Source organism: Nomascus leucogenys, chromosome 1a (assembly GCF_006542625.1).
Source record: "Nomascus leucogenys isolate Asia chromosome 1a, Asia_NLE_v1, whole genome shotgun sequence".
Lineage (NCBI taxonomy): Eukaryota > Metazoa > Chordata > Mammalia > Primates > Hylobatidae > Nomascus > Nomascus leucogenys.
In genome coordinates, this window is record NC_044381.1 from 100182964 (window position 1) to 100205255 (window position 22292).

Genomic DNA, 22292 nt, shown 5'->3' on the forward strand with positions numbered 1-22292 from the left:
GTTGGGGGCTCAGATGTTTCTCATAACCAAGGAATGAATCTCCGGATTGGCCCCTCCTGGATTCCCTAGCTCAGGACACACATCAGGTGCATCTTCAATCTGGGGTCATTCTAAGTATATGTTTAAGTTATTGCTATCAGGGGCTTTTACCCTACAAAAGGCATTAAATAATTAAAAGTCATAGAATATGCTTTAATTAGAAAATTAGGCATGATATTTCCAGGATGATTTCATATTTATATTAAATTGAAAATATGTATGATTTTCTACAGCTATTTTCATTCATGGTTTTTAAAACTTCATGCAATGGGCTGAGTAAGGTAGCTCATGCCTGTACTTGCAGCACTTTGGGAGGCTGAGGCAGGGGGATTGCTTGAGCCCAGGAGTTTGATCCCTGTCTCTACAAAAAAAAAAAAAAAAAAAAAATTACCCTAGGGTGGTGGCACTTATCTGTAGTCCCATCTACTCAGAAGGCTGAAGTGGAAGGATCATTTGAGATGAGGAGGTCGAGACTGCAATGAGCCGTGATCGCACCACTGCATTCCAGCCTCCAGCTTGGGTGTCAGAGGAAAACTTTGTTTAAAAAAAAAAAAAAAAAGAAATGAGAAAAAGAAAACCTGATGCAACATATGAGAACTTTTAATCAAATATATACTATTATTTTTATTTTTGAGAATTGGTTTCAATAGCATATACTCAAGATCAAACTGAAAAATGAAAATTGTCAAAGTGTTTATTTAAAATTAAATTTGGATAAATATACGTTGATTAAGATTTTAAAAAAAGGAAAACAGAATGTAATATCTTGTTGAACATACTGTTAAGTGAAATCACTGATGGCTGCTTCCCAGAAATTATCTTTAAAAATCCACATATATAACCAATAAACTATTTTAATATTTAGGGAACTCGGAGCTATTGTGGTAAACACTCAACCTTGTTATTTTTGAGAATAAGATTTTTGTATTTTCAGTTAAGATGTGAAGATTGGCCGGGCACAGTGGCTCATGCCTGTAATCTCAGCACTTTGGGAGGCTGAGGCAGGCAGATCACCTGAGGTCAGGAGTTCGAAACCAGCCTGCCGAACATGACAAACCCTGTCTCTACTAAAAATACAAAATTTAGCTGGGTGTGGTGGTGGGTGCCTGTAATCCTAGCTACTCAGGGAGGCTGAAAGGTAATAGCTTGAACCCAGGAGGTGGAAGTTGCCGGTGAGCCAAGATCACACCACTGCACTCCAGCCTGGGCAACAAAGCAAGGCTCATCTCAACAAAAAAAAAAAAAAAAAAAAAAAAAAAAAAAAAAAAGTGAAGGTTGATCTATGTCAAGATAGTTTATAAAGATGAAAAAAATTCATCAAGAATTTGTTATCTTCAAAGTCATGCTGCAAGCTAACAAATATTGTTTTTTATTGTTTCTGTTTAGGCTATTGAATTGACCTACTTACAGATCTTCAAATATGCCTCTAATTTTTTAAATATCTTTATGTAACAAGATGTCCTTCATGGTCTAGGGTATGTTTTCCTGAACCCCCAGGCCTACAATCTCGGCTGTATATCTCTTTTGGTTCACCCATGGAGTACCCTGGACATACTTAAAAAATGGCACGCTTAATTTGCAGAGTTATAATAATCTTTTGACTGCTTTGTCTTTCCTACTTGATTTTAAATCCCACAAAACTATGAATGGTATATTATTCATCCCTAGTGTATAGCCTTTACTACAGAATAAATATTAATACTTGTTAAGCAAACAAGTGAAATTAGTTCTCTATTCTAGATTGCATACAAATATTATTCTACTAGGAATATGAATATGAATTAAATCATTGGATGCTAACATTCTATTTTGTGTCTTCTGTTACAGGCTCTTAAATCTGATCTACAATGGAAAAAATTCTTTTTTATCTGTTTTTCATTGGCATAGCAGTGAAATCTCAGATCTGTCCAAAGCGTTGTGTCTGTCAGATTTTGTCTCCTAATCTTGCAACCCTTTGTGCCAAGAAAGGGCTTTTATTTGTTCCACCAAACATTGACAGAAGAACTGTGGAACTGCGATTGGCAGACAATTTTGTTACAAATATTAAAAGGAAAGATTTTGCCAATATGACCAGCTTGGTGGACCTGACTCTATCCAGGAATACAATAAGTTTTATTACCCCTCATGCTTTCGCTGACCTACGAAATTTGAGGGCTTTGCATTTGAATAGCAACAGATTGACTAAAATTACAAATGATATGTTCAGTGGTCTTTCCAATCTTCATCATTTGATACTGAACAACAATCAGCTGACTTTAATTTCCTCTACAGCGTTCGATGATGTCTTCGCCCTTGAGGAGCTGGATCTGTCCTATAATAATCTAGAAACCATTCCTTGGGATGCTGTTGAGAAGATGGTTAGCTTGCATACCCTTAGTTTGGATCACAATATGATTGATAACATTCCTAAGGGGACCTTCTCCCATTTGCACAAGATGACTCGGTTAGATGTGACATCAAATAAATTGCAGAAGCTACCACCTGACCCTCTCTTTCAGCGAGCTCAGGTACTAGCAACCTCAGGAATCATAAGCCCATCTACTTTTGCATTAAGTTTTGGTGGAAACCCCTTGCACTGCAATTGTGAATTGTTGTGGTTGAGGCGTCTGTCCAGAGAAGATGACTTAGAGACCTGTGCTTCTCCTCCACTTTTAACTGGCCGCTACTTTTGGTCAATTCCTGAAGAAGAGTTTTTGTGTGAGCCCCCTCTCATCACTCGTCATACACATGAGATGAGAGTCCTGGAAGGACAAAGGGCAACACTGAGGTGCAAAGCCAGGGGAGACCCTGAGCCTGCAATTCACTGGATTTCTCCTGAAGGGAAGCTTATTTCAAATGCAACAAGATCTCTGGTGTATGATAACGGAACACTTGACATTCTTATCACAACTGTAAAGGATACAGGTGCTTTTACCTGCATTGCTTCCAATCCTGCTGGGGAAGCAACACAAATAGTGGATCTTCATATAATTAAGCTTCCTCACTTACTAAATAGTACAAACCATATCCACGAGCCTGATCCTGGTTCTTCAGATATCTCAACTTCTACCAAGTCAGGTTCTAATACAAGCAGTAGTAATGGTGATACTAAATTGAGTCAAGATAAAATTGTGGTGGCAGAAGCTACATCATCAACGGCACTACTTAAATTTAATTTTCAAAGAAATATCCCTGGAATACGTATGTTTCAAATCCAATACAATGGTACTTATGATGACACCCTTGTTTACAGGTAAGAAAAATTAAGCAAATTTGTATACTTACCGTGCATCTTAGTGTAGTACTTGTTAATTTACTACTGATTTTTTTTTTAATTGGCAGTGCTGTTCTGTGTTGTAATTCCATATTTTAAAGTGCATAGTGTAAGCTTTGAAAAAGGTGGTAATACAAGTGGGGAGATATTTTGAATGGTATCTTTTTAGAGAGTTCAATTTATATTTAATATTATGCTTACTTACTTTTTTCCCCTTCATCTAAGAGATGTGACTATCAGAGAACAAGACTGATTTATCATAAAAATTCAAAAACATACCAGAACTTACACATCCACACGAGTGTTCTTTCCTTCAAGGAAGCCACGTTGGGAGGCTATACCGTTATCCCAATGATGCTGCCATTGCTCAAAGCACTTTTGGAATTATCTTTAGAACCTTCGTCATACTATTTTGAATATCCTCAGTGGTGGCAAATCTTCGTCTTTTGAGGGTGAATTTGAATTTTGGAAACAAGCAAAAGCCATTTGGAGTCAAGTCTTGTGAATAAGGTGGGTGATCAAGATGGGTGTTGCCATTTTTGGTAAAAAATAGGATGTAACTATAAAATAATGAGACTGATTCTTTGAGTGATTAAGGGGTGTGTGTGTGTGTGTGTGTGTGTGTGGTTGTGTTGTCTCATGTGTACTGGTTCTAAGACAGTTCCAAAAAGAAACCTTATAAATAATTTGAGCAGTGGAAGTATCACTGGAATTAGGTATGTAATTTCCAAGTAAGGATGATCATGAATAATTTACACCTACTAAAGAATTTCTGGTATGTTTTTCTAAAGTTCAGCCTCACTGATTTATAGTCACATCTTGTCCAATTTTCAGTTAAAACGATATATTTTTACCCTTTCATGTAATTTCACTTGTGAGAGACTTACTATGCCCTGGGAAATGATGCAAAACCACGGCTTTGCATTATATATATATATATATATATATATATATATATATATATATAGTGTGTATATATATATATATATAATGTGTGTGTGTATATATATATGTGTGTGTGTATATATATATGTATGTGTGTGTATATATATATTTATTTCAAAGCCATATGTATATATGTCTATATATATATATATATATATATATATTCTGTTTAAGGTATTCAGAAATCAGATCAGATCAGTTCCTATGTACCCAGATGAATTATTCAATATAATTGATTTTCATTCCTGTATGGAAATGAGAGTATTTTTTTTTTTTAAAGCATGGACTAGTAGGCAAAATTAAACCTAGCCTAGCTAGCCATGTGATCAGCCCGGGGCGGGAAACTACCTGGCTGAGTTTCAATTCCTCGTTATTACAAGGGATAAATTAGTCTAAAGGTCTGTAATATCCCTTCATCACTAAATATCTGGGGACATGGACTGTGATACACGTATATTAACTTAAAGTAATTTGCTCTTGTCATACCAGGCTCTTCACATAACCCATGGACTATTGTCAATGACAAATACCTCTCCCCACCCCACACTTTTTTGTAGCTGTTGGATATTCTATATATTTTAAACATTAGGTCGGTGAAATAAGCCAGATTTTATTTTCCAAATTCCAGGATTTTAATCCTGCAATGACAAGTAAAATTCTGTTTAATCTTGAGGAAATTTCTTGAATCCCTGACCCTTTTTGTTATTTGTAAAATAGTGATAATGCCTGTCTCCTAAGATCAGTTGTAGAGATTAAATTTTAATGTATACAAAATACTTAGTAATGCCTGTTATTTAATTATAAATTAGGTCATATTCAGTTGCAGCTGAAGGAACAGAGGAAAATAGACACCAACAAGAAACTTTTAGAATGTAGTAGATTCAGAGATGTCTATAAACTCTTTTATTTACTTACTTATTTTGAGATAAGGTCTCACTCTGTCTCCCAGGCTTGAGTGCAGTGGCACGATCTCGGCTTACTGCAACTTCTGCCTCCTGGGTTCAAGCAATTCTCCTGTCTCAGCCTGCCCAGTAGCTGGGACTACAGGTGCCCCCCACCACTCCCAGCTAATTTTTATATTTTTATTAGAGACGGTGTTTCACCATATCGGTCAGGCTGGTCTCAAACTCCTGACCTCAGTTGATCCACCCGCCTTGGCCTCCCAAGGTGCTGGGATTACAGGCATGAGACCCTGCAGTGAAAGTATCACTGAAATTAGGTGATATTAGATTTAGGCACTGCCTAAACTCTTGCAGTTTATAAATTGTGCTCTGATGGAAATTTGCAGTAGCATACAACGGGATGAGGGATTTATGCTGTGGTCAACAGCCGTGCGTTGTTCATGTTTCTAGGATAATATTACTTATATGTTTTCGTTATCCTCATTTATAGATAAAAACTTAATGCGGTCCAAGTGTTGACTGCATTAAAAAAGGATTATATTTGTAAAGAAAATACTTTAATCTTAGTAATAATCTTAGTTATTAAATATATATTTACTGGGTGCCATTTCATTTTTCTGAAATGGAAAATAAATGCTTTAAAATGAGTATCTATTTAGACTTCTAATGTGATTGTCAACATTTTCCCTTCTTTCAAATTTGCTTTTAGTCATGGACGTATTGTAAGTGGTAAATGGATTTGTTTCGCAGTCAGATAATGTCACAGTCACACCTTTCAAAAGTAATTTGTCATCGATGATTTTTTAGCAGTGTTTTTTATTAGGAGTTCTCCTTTGCCAAGCAATGTAATTAGTAAGCTTGTGAAGGCTTGGTGTAGGCACGATTAATATAGCGCAGATGCTGACAAGGACTTTTAGCCTTTTTAACTAGGTAAATATGAGATTAGATCATTTTTCAATAATTCATATGTTATAAATGTACTTATCTTAATGAATACTAAAATGACACCGAACTAAAGTCATAATGACTTTCTGTGTATATGTTTCGTTTTGTTATTAATATTAACACAAATTCCATTGTCTCTCAGAATGATACCTCCTACGAGCAAAACTTTTCTGGTCAATAATCTGGCTGCTGGAACTATGTATGACTTGTGTGTCTTGGCCATATATGATGATGGCATCACTTCCCTCACTGCCACAAGAGTCGTGGGTTGCATCCAGTTTACCACGGAACAGGATTATGTGCGTTGCCATTTCATGCAGTCCCAGTTTTTGGGAGGCACCATGATTATTATTATTGGTGGAATCATTGTAGCATCTGTGCTGGTATTCATCATTATTCTGATGATCCGGTATAAGGTTTGCAACAATAATGGGCAACACAAGGTCACCAAGGTTAGCAATGTTTATTCTCAAACTAACGGGGCTCAAATACAAGGCTGTAGTGTAACGCTGCCCCAGTCCGTGTCCAAACAAGCTGTGGGACACGAAGAGAATGCCCAGTGTTGTAAAGCTGTCAATGACAATGTCATTCAATCTTCAGAAACTTGTTCGAGTCAGGACTCCTCCACCACTACCTCTGCTTTGCCTCCTTCCTGGACTTCAAGCACTTCTGTGTCCCAAAAGCAGAAAAGAAAGACTGGCACGAAGCCAAGTACCGAACCACAGAATGAAGCCGTCACAAATGTTGAGTCCCAAAACACTAACAGGAACAACTCAGCTGCCTTGCAGTTAGCTAGCCGACCTCCCGATTCTGTCACAGAGGGGCCCACATCTAAAAGAGCACATATAAAACCAAGTAAGTTTCTCACTTTGCCTGCTGAGAGATCCAGAGCGAGGCACAAGTACTCCCTCAATGGAGAATTAAAGGAATACTATTGTTACATTAACTCGCCGAACACATGCGGACTGTTTTCTAAAAGAAGCATGTCTATGAATGTGATGTTTATTCAGTCTGACTGTTCTGACGGTCATAGTGGAAAGGCAACTCTCAAATTCTGAGGGGGTACTGGAAATCTCTGTGTAATTTATAATTTCTTTTTCGTGAAAAATCATTTTGAGAGCTCACAAAGAAGATTGGAATTTGCAATTCCAATGCCGTGTATAAATCAACCTTCTCAGGTACAGTATATATATATATACATATGTAACTATATATATGTATGTATGTATATGTATACTGGAAGGAAACATAAATAAAATGGATAAGGGAAAAAGCAAGACATAGCAGCAGTGCCTTTCCCTATTCTAAGACCAGCTCCTAGGACTGGCCACAGCAGATTAAAAAAATGAAAATTGTTGTAGAAAAAAGTATTGCATAAAAAATGATATTTCTCTAATTTTCCAAAGGGCCGCCTATGGATAACTGATATTTTTAATAAGTAGACTGTGTATTTTCTTTCAATGGTAATAGTGTTTGCTTTGTTTTTAGGGAAATGTTGTAGAAAACAACTTCATGTTGCTAAATTATTTAAAATAAAATATTCAGTTAGTATACCGAGTTAATGTTAAAATTAGTTCCCTTCTAAACAACATCCTTGGTGCAGGTGCCTTAATGGTTGTAAGATATTTCTCCTCCATGACACACCTTTTTCAGTGGAAAGGAGAAGAAAGTGCAATTTATTTTGCATTTATGAAAACTCTAATCAGTTTTAAGTCACAGGCTACAAATTCCTATGCATCTACATGGACATGTGAAGATTTTTTCATTCATTTAATACACATTTTCTGAATGAATGAGTTTTATGTTGTTCTTAACGCAAGATAAAGAGGGAGACAAACATACAAGACTGCCTTTATCAAAGGGGTGTTTATTTTTATCACCAAGTAAAATTTAAAAACGTCTAATGGTGTTCTTATTATATTTATAAGTCATATAAAGTCATTGCTCATTAAGCAGATAGTGGATTTTTTCCCATTTGCACTATAGTTTTTGCATTTGAATGTTCTCCTTTTAAAGTAAATGCATTTGCTATTTTAACCAAAAGCTGTGATAAATTTAACTAGAAATCATGCCGTTTAGCAAGAATACATAATTTTTTAAAGCAGGGTTTTAAATTTAGTAGAAACTAATATTGCTCCTGGATAATGTGGAATTATTAGAAATTTACTGAAATTAAGGTCTGTAGATAAATGTTTCTATTCACTCCTTGAAAAATTTAATTATATAACAATTTGATGGTGTTTTATTAAAGATCTATAAACAGGTTACCATCAAAGAGGTTTTATTTTGTTTTGTTTTGTTTTTAGAATAAGGCTCACGTGAGAACTTAGACCCATTGCTTTGCACAAAAGAAATGACATTTTAGCCATATCATAAGATAGGTACTTTACTATCTTATGTCAAGTACTCTTTGGAGGTAGGTTAAACACACAGTAAAAGTTTATTAATTTTTTCGGATCATTTGAAATACCACTTAAGACACAAGTAAGGAATGTGGAATCGTTAATTTCCTTCTGCTAAAAGCATATACAACAATTTCAGTTACTGTTAGCTTCACAAAGCCACATCTTCTCATACACAGTGTATCATGATGCCATTCAATAGTATGTAAGGTTAAAGTAGTTAGAGATTACTTTCAGTGCCAGTGTTGAAAATAATTATCCAATGGGCTTTTAGTTTTTTAGGTATTTGCTAAATCCCTTCTTTGCCCTGATTCTCTTCCTAAAAAGTTTACTTTTCACATTTGCAAAGTCTGATTATCCTTCACTGCCCAGTTATTTATTGCTTGTAAGGAATAGATGAGGTCACATGTGGTCGTAGTTTGCGAAATCAAAAGCAGCACTCAGAGTGAAATGTATTTTCAGCACTATTAATATAGTAATGCTCTAATTCCAACTAAATATTTTTAATTAACATCAATTGCATAATTCCTCAATAGGTGTTGATTTGCAGAAGCATACTACTTTTTCCCTTCTTAGATTTATCAGCATAGTATTAAAAAATATTGAACATACAAAAGCTTTCAAGACTTAAAGAAATGAATCTTCAAAGACTTTCTGGGATTATGAAGGTTGTGATCAAAGATAAGGATGCTCTGAAATCATGCAACATTAGCAAGGTTAACATATGTACTATAAGTTACTGATGAACTTACTTACTATTTTCCAGTATTTTTAAAAATCAATTGCCTACTTATGTTTCTAATAAAGTTTGATTAAATATCTTTCATTTCTCACAGACATTTAAAATTCCATATTTAATCATATGAGATTTATTTTGTTTGACTAACACCATTGAAAATAATTTAATTTAATAATTTAATAAGTTTAATAATTTAATGTTATTTAATATATTTTTAATATGATCATTTTTACAATATTTAAACCAAATTCTTGAGCACTTGTTCTTAAAAATGATAGAAAGGTGAGTATCTGGCCTGCGATTTTGCCCTTCAAAAACTCTATACTTTGAGAGATTAACAAAAGTCTGGATTATCAAGAAGGTCAAAATTTTTTTGTATTTGTTTATAAACATATGAAGAAATTTTTGCTTAAAGTAATTGCAGTGTGAAGTGACTGAATAGTAAGTCTGCGGAAAAGTTGGGGATAATATTACCTATCGTGATGTCTGAAACATAATTGTTGCTTAGATGAATAAATGAGTAAATGAGTAGATAAATATGGCCATGGAGTAAGGTGTGGAAATAAGAATTTTCATTAATTAGTGCAATACAGATTTGTGATCTAAATATTATATTACCATAAGCAACAAATTCTCTGTCCTTTTCTTGTTTTGCTTTCTGTCATTCATTATTTTATTCCTCATTTAAACAGTCGTATATATGTGATCTGAAGCATCTGGTTTGCTGTTGTTTCTGACTATATGAAGATTATATATACATATATATTATTTTTGCTTTCTCGTTCTTATTTTTCTTTTATTTTTGTCATTTTACATTATAGTTTCAGCTTGTTCAATGTGAGAACAAACAAAATAATGTGTTTCCTGTTGTGCACGTATTGATGATGTTTACTTCAGACTTTTTTTAAAATTGTGTTCCTGCATTATTTTTGTCCCTTTTGAATAATTGTCCCCCAATTGAAAATATAAAATTATTATTACAGTAGTGTCATAAAGGGATAATGAAGCATCTAACGTGGCCCCAAATTTTAAGAAGCAGTATATTTTAGTTTGATGGATATTATTTATGTTACTCTACAAATATATAAATACCTAAAAAGATTAAATACAACAATTTAAAGTAGACACAGTGGCCGGACACGTTGGCTCACACTGTAATCCCGGTACTCTGGGGGCCCGAGATGGGCAGATCACTTGAGGTGAGGAGTTCAAGACCAGCCAGACCAACGTGGTGAAACCCTGTCACTAGTAAAAACACAAAAAAATTAGCAGCGGGCGTGGTAGGAATCCATAGTCCCAGCTACTCAGGAGACTGAGGTGGGAAAATCGCTTGAGCCCGGGAGGTGGAGGTGGCAGTGAACTGACATCCCACCACTGCACTCCAGCCTGGGTGACAGAGAGAGACTCTGTCTCAAAAGAGAAGAAAAAAAAAGTAAATAAATGAATAGACAAATTAGACACAGTAACACTCAAACTGTGGCCAGTTTATTTCCCTTTTTTTTTTCTAACCATTAAAGGAGTCAGTGGGGGTCTCAGTAAGTTGTTTCATGCTTTAAAACAGTGGGTTTTTACCTGCTTTGTAGATATATTTTACTTAAAATTTTGGAATATAAGTTTTGAACCATTCTAAGAAATCTCTAAACGTAACAAGTCTAATCTTTGAAAGATGCATAGTTTCTCCACAAATTTATTAACAATTAAAAACATAAATGTGTTCCATTTGTCTCCAGACATCTTTTTCTTTTAGTTTTGTAATGTATTTTCCCTTCAATTTAAAGTACTTGCATCCAATATAAATTTTATTATTTTATTTGCTTGTATTTTTGAAAAGAAAATACATCATTTATAAAGCAAAAACTTTAAAAGTTGCCCTAAAATTTACACTATTTGCCTTTTAGTTCTTAAATTTAACATTATAGCAATAAACGTAAGATTTCTTAAAATTCCAATAGTTTAAAAAATCCATAAATATAAAGTATCATCTTTTGGGTAGAATTGTGAAGCAAATTAGACATTTCTTAAGAAGACAGCAAATACAAGCCATTGTCTTCTCAGCATAGTTGATTTCCAATTGCATTTTGTAATGCTAAGAAAACAATGTTCATTTCTATTAGACAGAATGAAGAATATCTGCTGTCTTTCCCTTGTTCAGCCTTCCCTTGTTTCAAGAATAGTCCGGTGATTTACTTTAACGATGTATGCTTCTGTGTGAGTGTGAAGTGTTTTGAGGAAGGGACTTCTGCACAGAGGTTCATTGTATGTGAAAAGGATATTTTTCTTATCCTTTTATGTTGCTAATGATAACACTGTACCTTACAATGTTAGTGATATTTAAGTAAATTTATAGACAAGAAATATGTCATTTTTGAAATGGCATTGAGAAAAGAATAATCAAAATTAATATTTGAATTTTTACTTTCAAAGGACAGAGCGGCCAGTTTCTTTCTTCCCACGCTAGATAAATATATGCTAGTATTATTAATAAAATTAGTTTGTTCACATCTTTATTATTTATTTATTTATTATTATGTTTTTCCACAGAAACAATCAATTCATGTAGCAGGGTACAGAAGGCCACTTAAAAACAGTGGTAGTCCGGGCTCAGTGGCTCACACCTGTAATCCCAGCACTTTGGGACGCCGAGGCAGGCAGATTATGAGGTCAGGAGATCGAAACCATGCTGGCCAACGTGGTGAAACCCCGTCTCTACTAAAAATACAAAAAATTAGCTGGATGTGGTGGCGCGCACCTGTAATCCCAGCTACATGGGAGGCTGAGGCAGGAGAATCACTTGAACCCCGGAGTCAGAGGTTGCAGTGAGCCAAGATTGTGCCACTGAACTCCAGCCTGGTGACACAGTGAGACTCCATCAAAATAAATAAATAAATAAATATTAAAAAATAGAGTGGTAAGCATATTGTTTTGATTGGGCCATCCTAAAAATGTGGTGTTATCTGAAGAGGGATATAGAAAGTAACAATTTATAACCAGGAGTATATTTAAGTAGTAAATTACCACTCTAAGTTACTGTTAATGCATTGGGCATTTCATCAAATTACACAAATAGTCAATATAACAAAATAATCACTGATTACTCTGGTAAGTGTAATGTACACTTAGAATGATTGTCTTCTGATTATGTTCAGCACTTTCAAAGTCAAAATTTAGGATCTAAAGTTAACATTGAATAAATATATACATCACGTACATTTGTATAAATATATATGTGCTCAACAAATATCTGCCTATATATGTATTATATAGACATATATTTATACTCATAACATTAATCAGCTAAAATCATAATTTTGTGTCCTGCAATATAGACTGAATTTTAATTACTATGAAAACATAGATTTAAATGGACTGGCTATCAGAGAACTTCTCCCAGAAATACAATAAAAATTATACCTGTTACTTATCAGATAACAATAGAATATAAAGTACAAATTTAATTTTCTGCATTTTCTTAATGATAACCATCTCTACAACCTAATTTCATCCATTTCAAACTTGGTGACTGTTATGTTCATGATATCTGAAAACAAAAACAAAATATTTTCAAATTCATTCAGGAATAAGCCATGATGGCCCTTTCATTTAACGTACTTGTGTTTGGAAGTGGTTGAACATTTAACCTTATCTGGCACATAGGTTATGTGCATATTATGTTTCTGCTCTAGAATATGTCTAATAAATAAATATTTGAGTAAAATCAAGGAGCTTATGAAATATACCATGCTGGCTATTGGCTCTACCATAATATAATTCTGTAATCATTTTTTCATCTGTAATGTGAACATCTCCTATTATTGATTTTATGTAGAATCTAATCTCCAAAGACCATTGTATATTTACATGAATATTTGTGCTGAAAGTTTTGTAAAAAACAATTTGTCTCAGTCTTGTGACACTCACCTGTGAATCCTAAGAAGGACTTAACCTTTACTCCTAGTTTTCTGTCATGTCACTTCTCAATGATTAGACGTATTTGCTTAAAAAGAAGGCATTTTGGAAAAAAATAGAATGTGTGCTGCACAGGTTTATGTAATGGTATTAAACTTTTATAGGCAATTGGAACCTACATATAAACATTTAAAGGAAAGTTGTTTTTAGAATGTTAGTGTCTTACACAGGGATGAACAGGTACTTGTGAAAATATTAGCTATTGTCTGGGGAGTAGGTATTGAATGACGGTTAATATTGTAAATGATTCTTTTGTACTCCATATGGTGAACATAGTTAAACTATATTTTCTGCTTTGAGTTCTTTTTTCCTTGATGTATTTTTGCATATTATTCATATGAATCTATATAGATGAAATGTCAACTGTGAGAAAGAAAATGAACAGAAACTTGATTATCTTATTGAACTCTGTCAGGAATACCAAATGCATATTGAAAATCACTCATTTTAGTTATTAGAATAACATTTTAGAAAATTATGTTTTTAAGCATTACGAATAAGAAAGTAGACACAGAGAACTGAAATATTATAAAAGTTCCTCTTCTGCAGTTAACCCATGCAGTTAACCCATGAACTGGTAAGTTTTTTTAAAAAAACATCTTTAGATAAATCTTTGTTAATTCTTGATATGAAGTATTACCAAGATTTCGGTATGAAGTTTTTTGAATCTATTTCTCTTAAAAATTGAATTGTTTATGACACTGAACATTTTATTCCCAGATGCTTTGCTGACTAATGTTGACCAGATTGTCCAGGAAACACAGGTGAGATTCTTAATACCTATAACATACTTCAACACTTAAATGGGTGTACACTTTTTATAAATTAACTTTAAGTAATTAATTTGCTAATTTGTGTAGCTTGTTGAAATTTTCTTTTAAAACTTACTTATAATTCTAAACAGTGAAGACTAAAGTTTAGTTTGATTAAGTGAATTCACAGTTTCTAAATTTAGAGATATTTGGGGTTAACTAAACATCTCTGCTTTGTCCTGTAAGAAATAAAGTTAATGATAATAGTGATGCGTGCAACTTTGGAGTCACTCTTGTAGTCATACATGATACAATGTGCATTTTTAAAAATATTTCCAAATGTGAAGACAGTACCTTGATAAGAATGTATTTACTCCTATCCTTGACCTCCACATCCTAATAAGAGCTGAGATGACACAATATACCTCACTGAAAACAGATGAACAGAAGTGTTTCACTGTTGTCTAAAATGAATGAAGCCTCTTTAAAATGGAGCAAAAGACTACGTATGAAATATTCATGGTATTACTTTTGTCAGCAACCAATTATTCTTCTTGAGTGGTTTTTTGGGGGGATGTTTGAAATGAGTATTTGATTCTTGAATTTTAATTGGATCAGAGAGTGTGTTTCCAGAGCAGAGAAGCACTTTAGCAATCTGTTCAAACAGCTGGAAGCATCAGCCATTTGCTTGAGGTTTGGCACACACACAAAAATTCTGCTTTTAACATTTCTAAAAAAGGCCATTGATTTATTTACTGGTAGTAAAAATAGTGTCTTGGTTTTTAACATTTTATATTTAAAAGAAAAACAACTTTGTCAATCTTTCAGGATCTTCCCTAATGAATTCTATCCACAAATCAAAATGTTTTCATGCATCATTTCTTTACTGAATTTAGAATATCATTCTTATGTTGCAAAAAACAGCAGATGGCTCATTGGAAATACTGAAACAGTCAATAGCACAATGGCTGGCACGTGTTTGTGTTCTGTTGTATGCAGTGAATTGACCTGCATGAAGGTGTCTTGTTTCTCCGTCACCCCTTTTGTTCTCCCTCTCTCTCAATTTTAAACTTTCTTCTTCTTTCTCTTTCCATCTCTCTCTCTACCCATCACTCTCTCTCCCTCTTTGTCTCTCTTTCTCTTTCTCTCTCTTTCATTTGTAAAGTTCATTTATCGTGTAACTTTAATAAATCATATCCAGCCAACCTGAAATTTAGGATAGGATACCTTTATACAAGAATTAGGAAACAGATGATTAATCTATAAGGAACACAAGCCAAAATGGTACTAAATGTTGTATCAAAATTTGGAAGCAGGTGAGTAAATGTCTACATAATTTTTCAATTATCAATTTAAAGAATTTTCGAAAGATTCACGTTTGAAATGGAATATTGTATATTATTTTGCTTATGTATTTATTTTAGTATATTATTAGAAATGGAATTCGGACTTTCTTTGGAAATCTTTGTACTACTAGATATAACACGAAATTTTGCAAATGTGATACATACATAAAGCTTTTAATAATGACTTTTTATCTTAAAGTAATTAGTATTACAAAAATAAGAAAATATCATTAAAAATAAATGACTGTCATAACATTATAGAAAACTTCCCTTCATACTTAAGCTACCTTGTTCCTCTTTCTATAAATATTAGCAAGTAAAACAAATCCAAAGACAAATAACAGTTTTAACAAAATTCAGTGGCAATACATCATTCACTTATTAGCCAGCTCCTTGCTACCTTTCTATTATCAGATTTAAGTGACTGTATGACCCCAAGGTAACTATTCTTGATTCTTGGTAAATGATTTGTGCTATAGCAGGCCTGTGTCTACCACTGTGGGAAGACCAAACAGTGATGCTCCTACTGAAGACAGTGTGTGACCTGTGTGTTTTTAGCTTTGTCATAGCGTTTCACATTGTCAGTGTGTGAATGAACAGAGGTGGAGAGCGGGCAGAGACCCTTTGTGACTGCAACTCTTCAGCTCTGAGTTTTCTGTAGCCAGTCATACTGAGGTACCTGTTAAGGTGAATTTTTTTCTAAACATAGAGAGTTAAAACACTTACTTCATTTCCATTATTCAGAATATGCCCCATGCCAATTTTCTTTTTTAGAAGCCTTTAGCAATGTATATAGAAGTAGAGTGGCCTTGAAATATTTTAATGTATAATATATAATACAACTCTTTTATAATATAATCATAAAATTTCAATCACACTAAAATGAGTTGAGAGGAAAGGGGAAAGGAATTACGCATAAAATTAATGCTGATGACTCTACGTGGAAATTGGCACTTACCTATAAATTTTCCTTGTGTTTGGCTAAGATTTTTATCTTTACAAGGAACACAGTAAAACAATAGTTATGCTGTTTGGCAGTTAAGTAAGAAATAGTTGAGTGTTTCCATTTATACTGAAAGTGCCTTAAATAAAATTTCTTAGGAATGGTTTGCTGTATTCTGACCAATAAAATATGTATGCATTTGTGTGTGTGTGTGTGTGTGTGTAGCTTTGCACAAGAGCTATAGCTTATTCTGTGATTGCTTGCACAGGCCTTTAAGATAATTGCTTCCTAATTTTAATAAATTTAACTTGCGGTTAGTCCACATTTAATAACAAGCAAAAATGTAAACTTTGCAATAAAATCTCTGTTACAGATGAGTACAATTTTTTAGATAAATAATTAATATACAAATTAATAAAAAGCTAATATTGATTATAAATACATAACAACATTGATAAAACTATGGGAAAACACAGGGTTAGGAAAATACATGAAATAAGAGCCAAAGAGAAAAGCAAATTTTGTACACATGATGCAAATATGCTTCCAATATATTTCCAGGTGAGTGTGATCAGTGTAAAATACTTGCTTCTGCAGGAGGAGGTTCCCATGAAATTCTTTTCAAGTAAATTTTCTGAAGTAAGGGTAAGAGAATAAACACATATGTAGGAAACATTTGGCTATTTTTATAATAATTAAAGCATGTTTTTAACATATATATTGGAATATCATACCAAATTTTAAAAAAGGAGAGCCTTTGTGTCAGCAATGACCTTTAGAAATCATCTCCTTGCTTAGACATCCTAGCTATAAAATATCAAAATATTTCACAGTTCTTAATTACATTGAGAATAGGGGCAGTAATAAATGTTTTCCCACAATTCATCCAATGTCAGGATATTTTTGTCTTCTCTTAATGTTCAGGGAGCTTGCATTTCTTATTTGTCTTTTAGTACTGTTAATAAGACTGTCCACAGATTTTTGCATGATATCCACTCACTCTTAAATGAGGACAGTAACCAAAACATCCTAAACCTACTACAACTTGATTATTTTTAGTTTTTGTAACATTTTTACCATATTTAGTCTGCGTTATTTGTATTGCTTGATACTCTCGTAATTTTGTGTTTTATGTTTAGATATTTATGGAATTACTATAGGAGCTATCTATTGATAAGTAAATTAAGAAGTGTCATTTTGGATATTCTATTAAATGCCAGTTTTTATTTGGCTTCATATTATTTGATAATTTTAATATTGCTACATCTTCAGAGCAGACAAACTTCATAGTTCACAAAATTTTTGTTATTTCCTAATATTCAAATATAAACCATAATTTCAGTTTGTTAATGTCATTATTTAATGTGAAATTCAAGGAAATCTTTAAGATATGTCAGCTTATAAAATCATTAACTTGATACTAAATTAAAGTTTGCTATCCTGGAACCATTTATTACTTAAAAACTTAAACTAGTTATTTTTCCACTGTCATTTTCCTCCTATGTGTACTGCAGCTTTTACTACGTTATTACTTTTTGTAACTTGAGCTTTTTTGTAACACCTTTTTTGTGTCAAAGGGAGTATATCACTTGAAATATAAAAAGAGAAAACATGTTGATATTCAATTTTACCAATATGAGCTCTGCAATGAACCAAATAAAGAAGAATTTAGTAATATATACCATTACATTTTTACAGTGATTTTGCAATGTTTTTCTTAGCATATTCCAGGTAAATTATGATAATGATGTCTATATTTCAGTAGCTTTTTAAAAAGTAATTCTTTTTTTACAAATAAGATACACACCGGTCCCTTAACAATCTTCGCATATATGGTGCATTTCTTATTAGCTATCCAAAATTATTATTTTTGCTAAAATCAATTTCACTATTCAGGTTATCAATTATTTTGACATATTTTCTTAAATAAAATATCTTTACAGCATTTTACCTACCTTCACGTAAAGTTACCAAAATAATCTTTAATATACTTTAATAACTTTGTCACATAAAATTATCTAAAGATATTCTACATCAACATTTTAATACAGAATACTAAATAAATGAATCTCTATTTCATGATTCATTCGTGCCATGCATTTTATAATTCCCAAAATAGAAAATTGTAAAGATGCAGTTGCTTTTTAGTGGAAAAGAGAAAATTACTTGTACTCACGTATATGAAAGCATATATTTCTCAAAAAATTATTTTCCATTTTCATCAAGAATAGACTTCATTAGACATATCTTAAATCCATGAAGACTGAGAACACATATTAGAGGAAAAATATTTTCACAGTTGTATGTTTAAATATTTTTATAAAACGGCTTTGACATTATTTTCCTTCAAAATCATGTTTAATTCAAACACGGAATGCCTTTAAGAGTTACTGTGAGTTTTCCATTTATTTTGTTTTGTGGGTGAAAAACTGATTAGTTAAGATGAATAATTTACTACCATTAAATGTATTATTAAATATTTGTAAAATTTTAAAACATTTCTAGAATAATTTTTAAAATTTATAAGTAGCATGCATTAATAACTGCAATTATTATTTGTTTTTCTTACCTCGAAATTATATATGTGAAAAACAAAGCAAGAGAAAATGCCATTTTACAATGTAGCTTTGACTTTACGTAATTAACTAGGCTTCATATACTTAGATTTAAAAAAAAGATACTTTTATATATTCACCAATTTGAAGTTACCAAGCAACATTTTTTGTTCATATGCATGTTTAGATAGTTTTCATGGGTGTGTGCTGTATTTCATGGCAAGAAACTCCTGCTTGGGTGCTTACCTTTAGTTACTTTTAGATTGCTAGCACAATGATCTTATTAGCTACGTGTTTTCTTTCTTTCTTGTTTTTTTTTTCCTTTTTCTTTTTCTTTCATTTCAGAGGCTGCAGTTAATCTGAAGAGCACCACTTCTCCTCTCTCTCCTGAAAAAATTTGCCACTGATATTTTTACTGGATAAAATTCAAAAATGTTTCAATTCACAAAGGCTAATTGTTGAACTGGTGTCGTAGAAGAAATTGTCTGCAGGAGCCAAGGTGAAAGTCTCTGATGACGGCGGAACTGGCTCCATTAGACCATGGTTCATCCTCTTTTAAAACCAAATTTTTTTTTCTTCTGGCCTACAAGTATTTTTTTTTTAAGAAAGAAAAAAAACCTACATTGGCATCAAGTTCTGTATCAATCCATCTTACATTGCCGTCCATGATTTAACAGACTGTAGAATCTTGAATAATCTATATCACTTTAACAAATAAATGTTTTACTATGACAGAATTTGCACACTGCCTGATTTGTGAAAGTACCCATTGCTTCAAGTGTGAGTGGTGGAATAATTATTGCAAGAACTAATACTACTGTTTTACATGTAGGCCGTGCTAAAACCTTAAGAGATTACAAGCGGCTTTATATATTGCAACTATTTCTTCCATGATTCGGTGCACCTAGTTCTTTGGGAGAGCAGTGCAGCTATTTAAGCAAATTTATACTAATTTTATGCCTCAGTATAGGATATAAAGTGATAAAGGCTCTCTTCTCCTAGTAAAACTTCCAAAATGATCAAGATAGGAATATTATAATTAATCCAAATTGATTCATCGCTTTTGTAGAAAGCCGGGGCAAAAGAGGTTTGAATAATTACAAGCCTTAAGTGCACAGTTCTCGAATTTTGCACAAGTTCAGAGTAAGAACAAAGAATATGCATCTGATTTAATACCAGCACACATAGAACTGAGTTAATTTTGGTGGCTAATACAGGAGAATGCAGTCATATTTAAGCAATATCCAAGCTAAGCATTTCAGAGCTGCCCCTGGTGTGAGGCAGGTCTCAGCTGTGTGAGTTTGGCCAGTTACTTGTGCACAGCAATCGTCCATGTTGTTATAGAATAGATACTAGCGTAAAATTTGAAAGCACGTACATTTATCAGAATACATGGCAAAGGCAATAAGTTGAATAACAATATTTGTAAGAGCATCGTTACTCCCAGTTGAATTCAGACTCTCTAAGATATTATAGATTATATCTCTATTCCTTGGTAATTCTGATAGTTATCATTGACACCAATATGTAGTTTATTTTTTTTTTAAGTTCAAGTGAAATAAGCTAGAAAACTGTTCGCCTTTTAAGAAATTCAGGTTAATCTGTTAATTATTCCACATTTGGACTATTACAAATATCCAGTCATCCGAGGAGAGGTTTCAGGACGTTAGCCATTTAGAACACTTGGAAGCCGTGCTAAGGAACCTAACTACACTGGACAATTTAGATACAGTTGTTTGCATGCACACACATAGAGGCACACACACAGAGGCACACACACACGTACACACACACTCCCTGACATACACAATGCAAGACTGAAACAGAAGTTACAAGTTTGAATTGAATTTTTGTAGTTAACATTTTGTAGTCACGACATTGGGCAATTTACCTAATTCTCTGTTTGACAGTTTTAACACTCTGGAACAATTTTGCTTATGGGTGTGGGTGCATATGCATACATAAATGTGTATGATGATTAAAAAGAGACAGATTGAAGAATGAATATTGCCTCTGCAAATACTTCGCTGTTGTATACAGCTTTTCTCCTAATATACATACGTAAAGAGGGAGTCAAGAACAGGAATGGCTTTCCTGGATCTCAGCTCAGAGTGACATTTTCAGTTATCTTGGTTCCTCAAGGACATTGTCCTGTTTATTCTTACAGTCCTCCCACCCCTTTGGGGCTAATTCTTTTCTTGATGGTGATAACAAAACAGTGTTGTTCATAGCCTGTCCCGTCATCTACTTTTTTATTCGTTCAGGATATTTATGCTATTGTTTTCGAAGGAACAGAATTGTTAGTGAGTTAAAATGAAAGTTAATCACTTCAAGTCTTTACCCTGCATCCCCTATACCTATATCCAAAATTTCCATTTATGCATATATTCGATCAAACAGCGTTACTCAGACACTCATAATGTACACATTTTCTTTTTTTAATGTTGTTTATGAGGAAGAGTAGGCACAGACTCTGATTCTCAAGGTTTGTGAGAATCTATTGTTTTTATGAAATGGTATTTAATTCTTATATTAAGGAGATTAAGAGAACATAGGTGTATACCCATAACTAAATAAGATTAATAATCATTAACAAATAAAGTTCTACAAAAACATAAAGTTCTACAAAACTGGCATGATTATATTTTAAAAATAAGCAGGAGCAATTTGTTTTCGCTGAGCATATTATAAGGTACAGGAATTAGCTAATCTATGGTAACAAGTCTCAATGCTAATGTTAATGGACATAGACTGGAAACCATTTAAATCATCCCCGTTACTCTACATTCCTGGGTAATTTTGAAGTAGTTTAGCTGCTAAAAACATGAAAGTATAAATACATACATCTTATGGCACATCTAATGCATAGTATATATTGTAAAGCACAACAAACACAAGAATTTCAAATAAAAGTGTTTTGAATGCAATAGAGTTATAGCTTAATGAGGTGTGGAAGTAGACTGCAAACTATAAGTTCCTCTTTTGAAAATCTAAAATCATGATTTTTAAAATTTGGAATAATCTTTAGAACTAAAGGGTTCTAATATTTCTAACAGTTTGTAGAAATAAAGTACTGTTAGAAAGGAATAACACACGGAAATAAATCTCTAACATTTATTTTTTATTTTATGTATAATTTTGTAGCTCTCTGGCTAGTTTCTGTACAAGTTTTAATTGTCAGATAAATCACAAAATATTCCTTTTCTTATATATGTAATGTTTTAGGGGACTTTTTTTATTTTTTCTAAAATATACTCATACACTCAGGTTATTTATTCAATCACTCTGTTGTACTTGTTCCAGAAAATTTTTCAAGTTTTATTTCTTTACTTTTATAGTTCCAAAATATATTCATACGGACATTTTATAGATCTAATAATTAATTATCGTGTGCACTTGTGTGTATTGAAACATATGAAATTAAAAATGCCAATTAGGTATAAATTTTTGTGTTCCAGAGTAAAAGTAAAAAAGTAAAAGTATAGTACCAAGTAAAAGTCCCCAG

The 22292-nt window shown here is 33.0% G+C and overlaps 1 protein-coding gene across 3 annotated transcripts in view; it reads left to right on the forward strand.

Annotated features, from left to right (window-relative positions):
* LRFN5 (leucine rich repeat and fibronectin type III domain containing 5) overlaps nucleotides 1-19524 on the forward strand; it is a 299317-nt gene extending 279793 nt beyond the window's left edge. For all 3 annotated transcript variants that reach the window (XM_003263739.3, XM_030813819.1, XM_030813824.1), the window contains 4 exons: nucleotides 1867-3271; nucleotides 6227-6939; nucleotides 13912-13955; nucleotides 19133-19524. In XM_003263739.3, the coding sequence (XP_003263787.2) occupies nucleotides 1887-3271; nucleotides 6227-6939; nucleotides 13912-13955; nucleotides 19133-19150 (2160 nt within the window). In that variant the 5' untranslated portion in view covers nucleotides 1867-1886 and the 3' untranslated portion in view covers nucleotides 19151-19524. The remainder of the gene's footprint in view (nucleotides 1-1866; nucleotides 3272-6226; nucleotides 6940-13911; nucleotides 13956-19132) is intronic.
* The last annotated feature ends 2768 nt before the right edge of the window (nucleotides 19525-22292 follow it).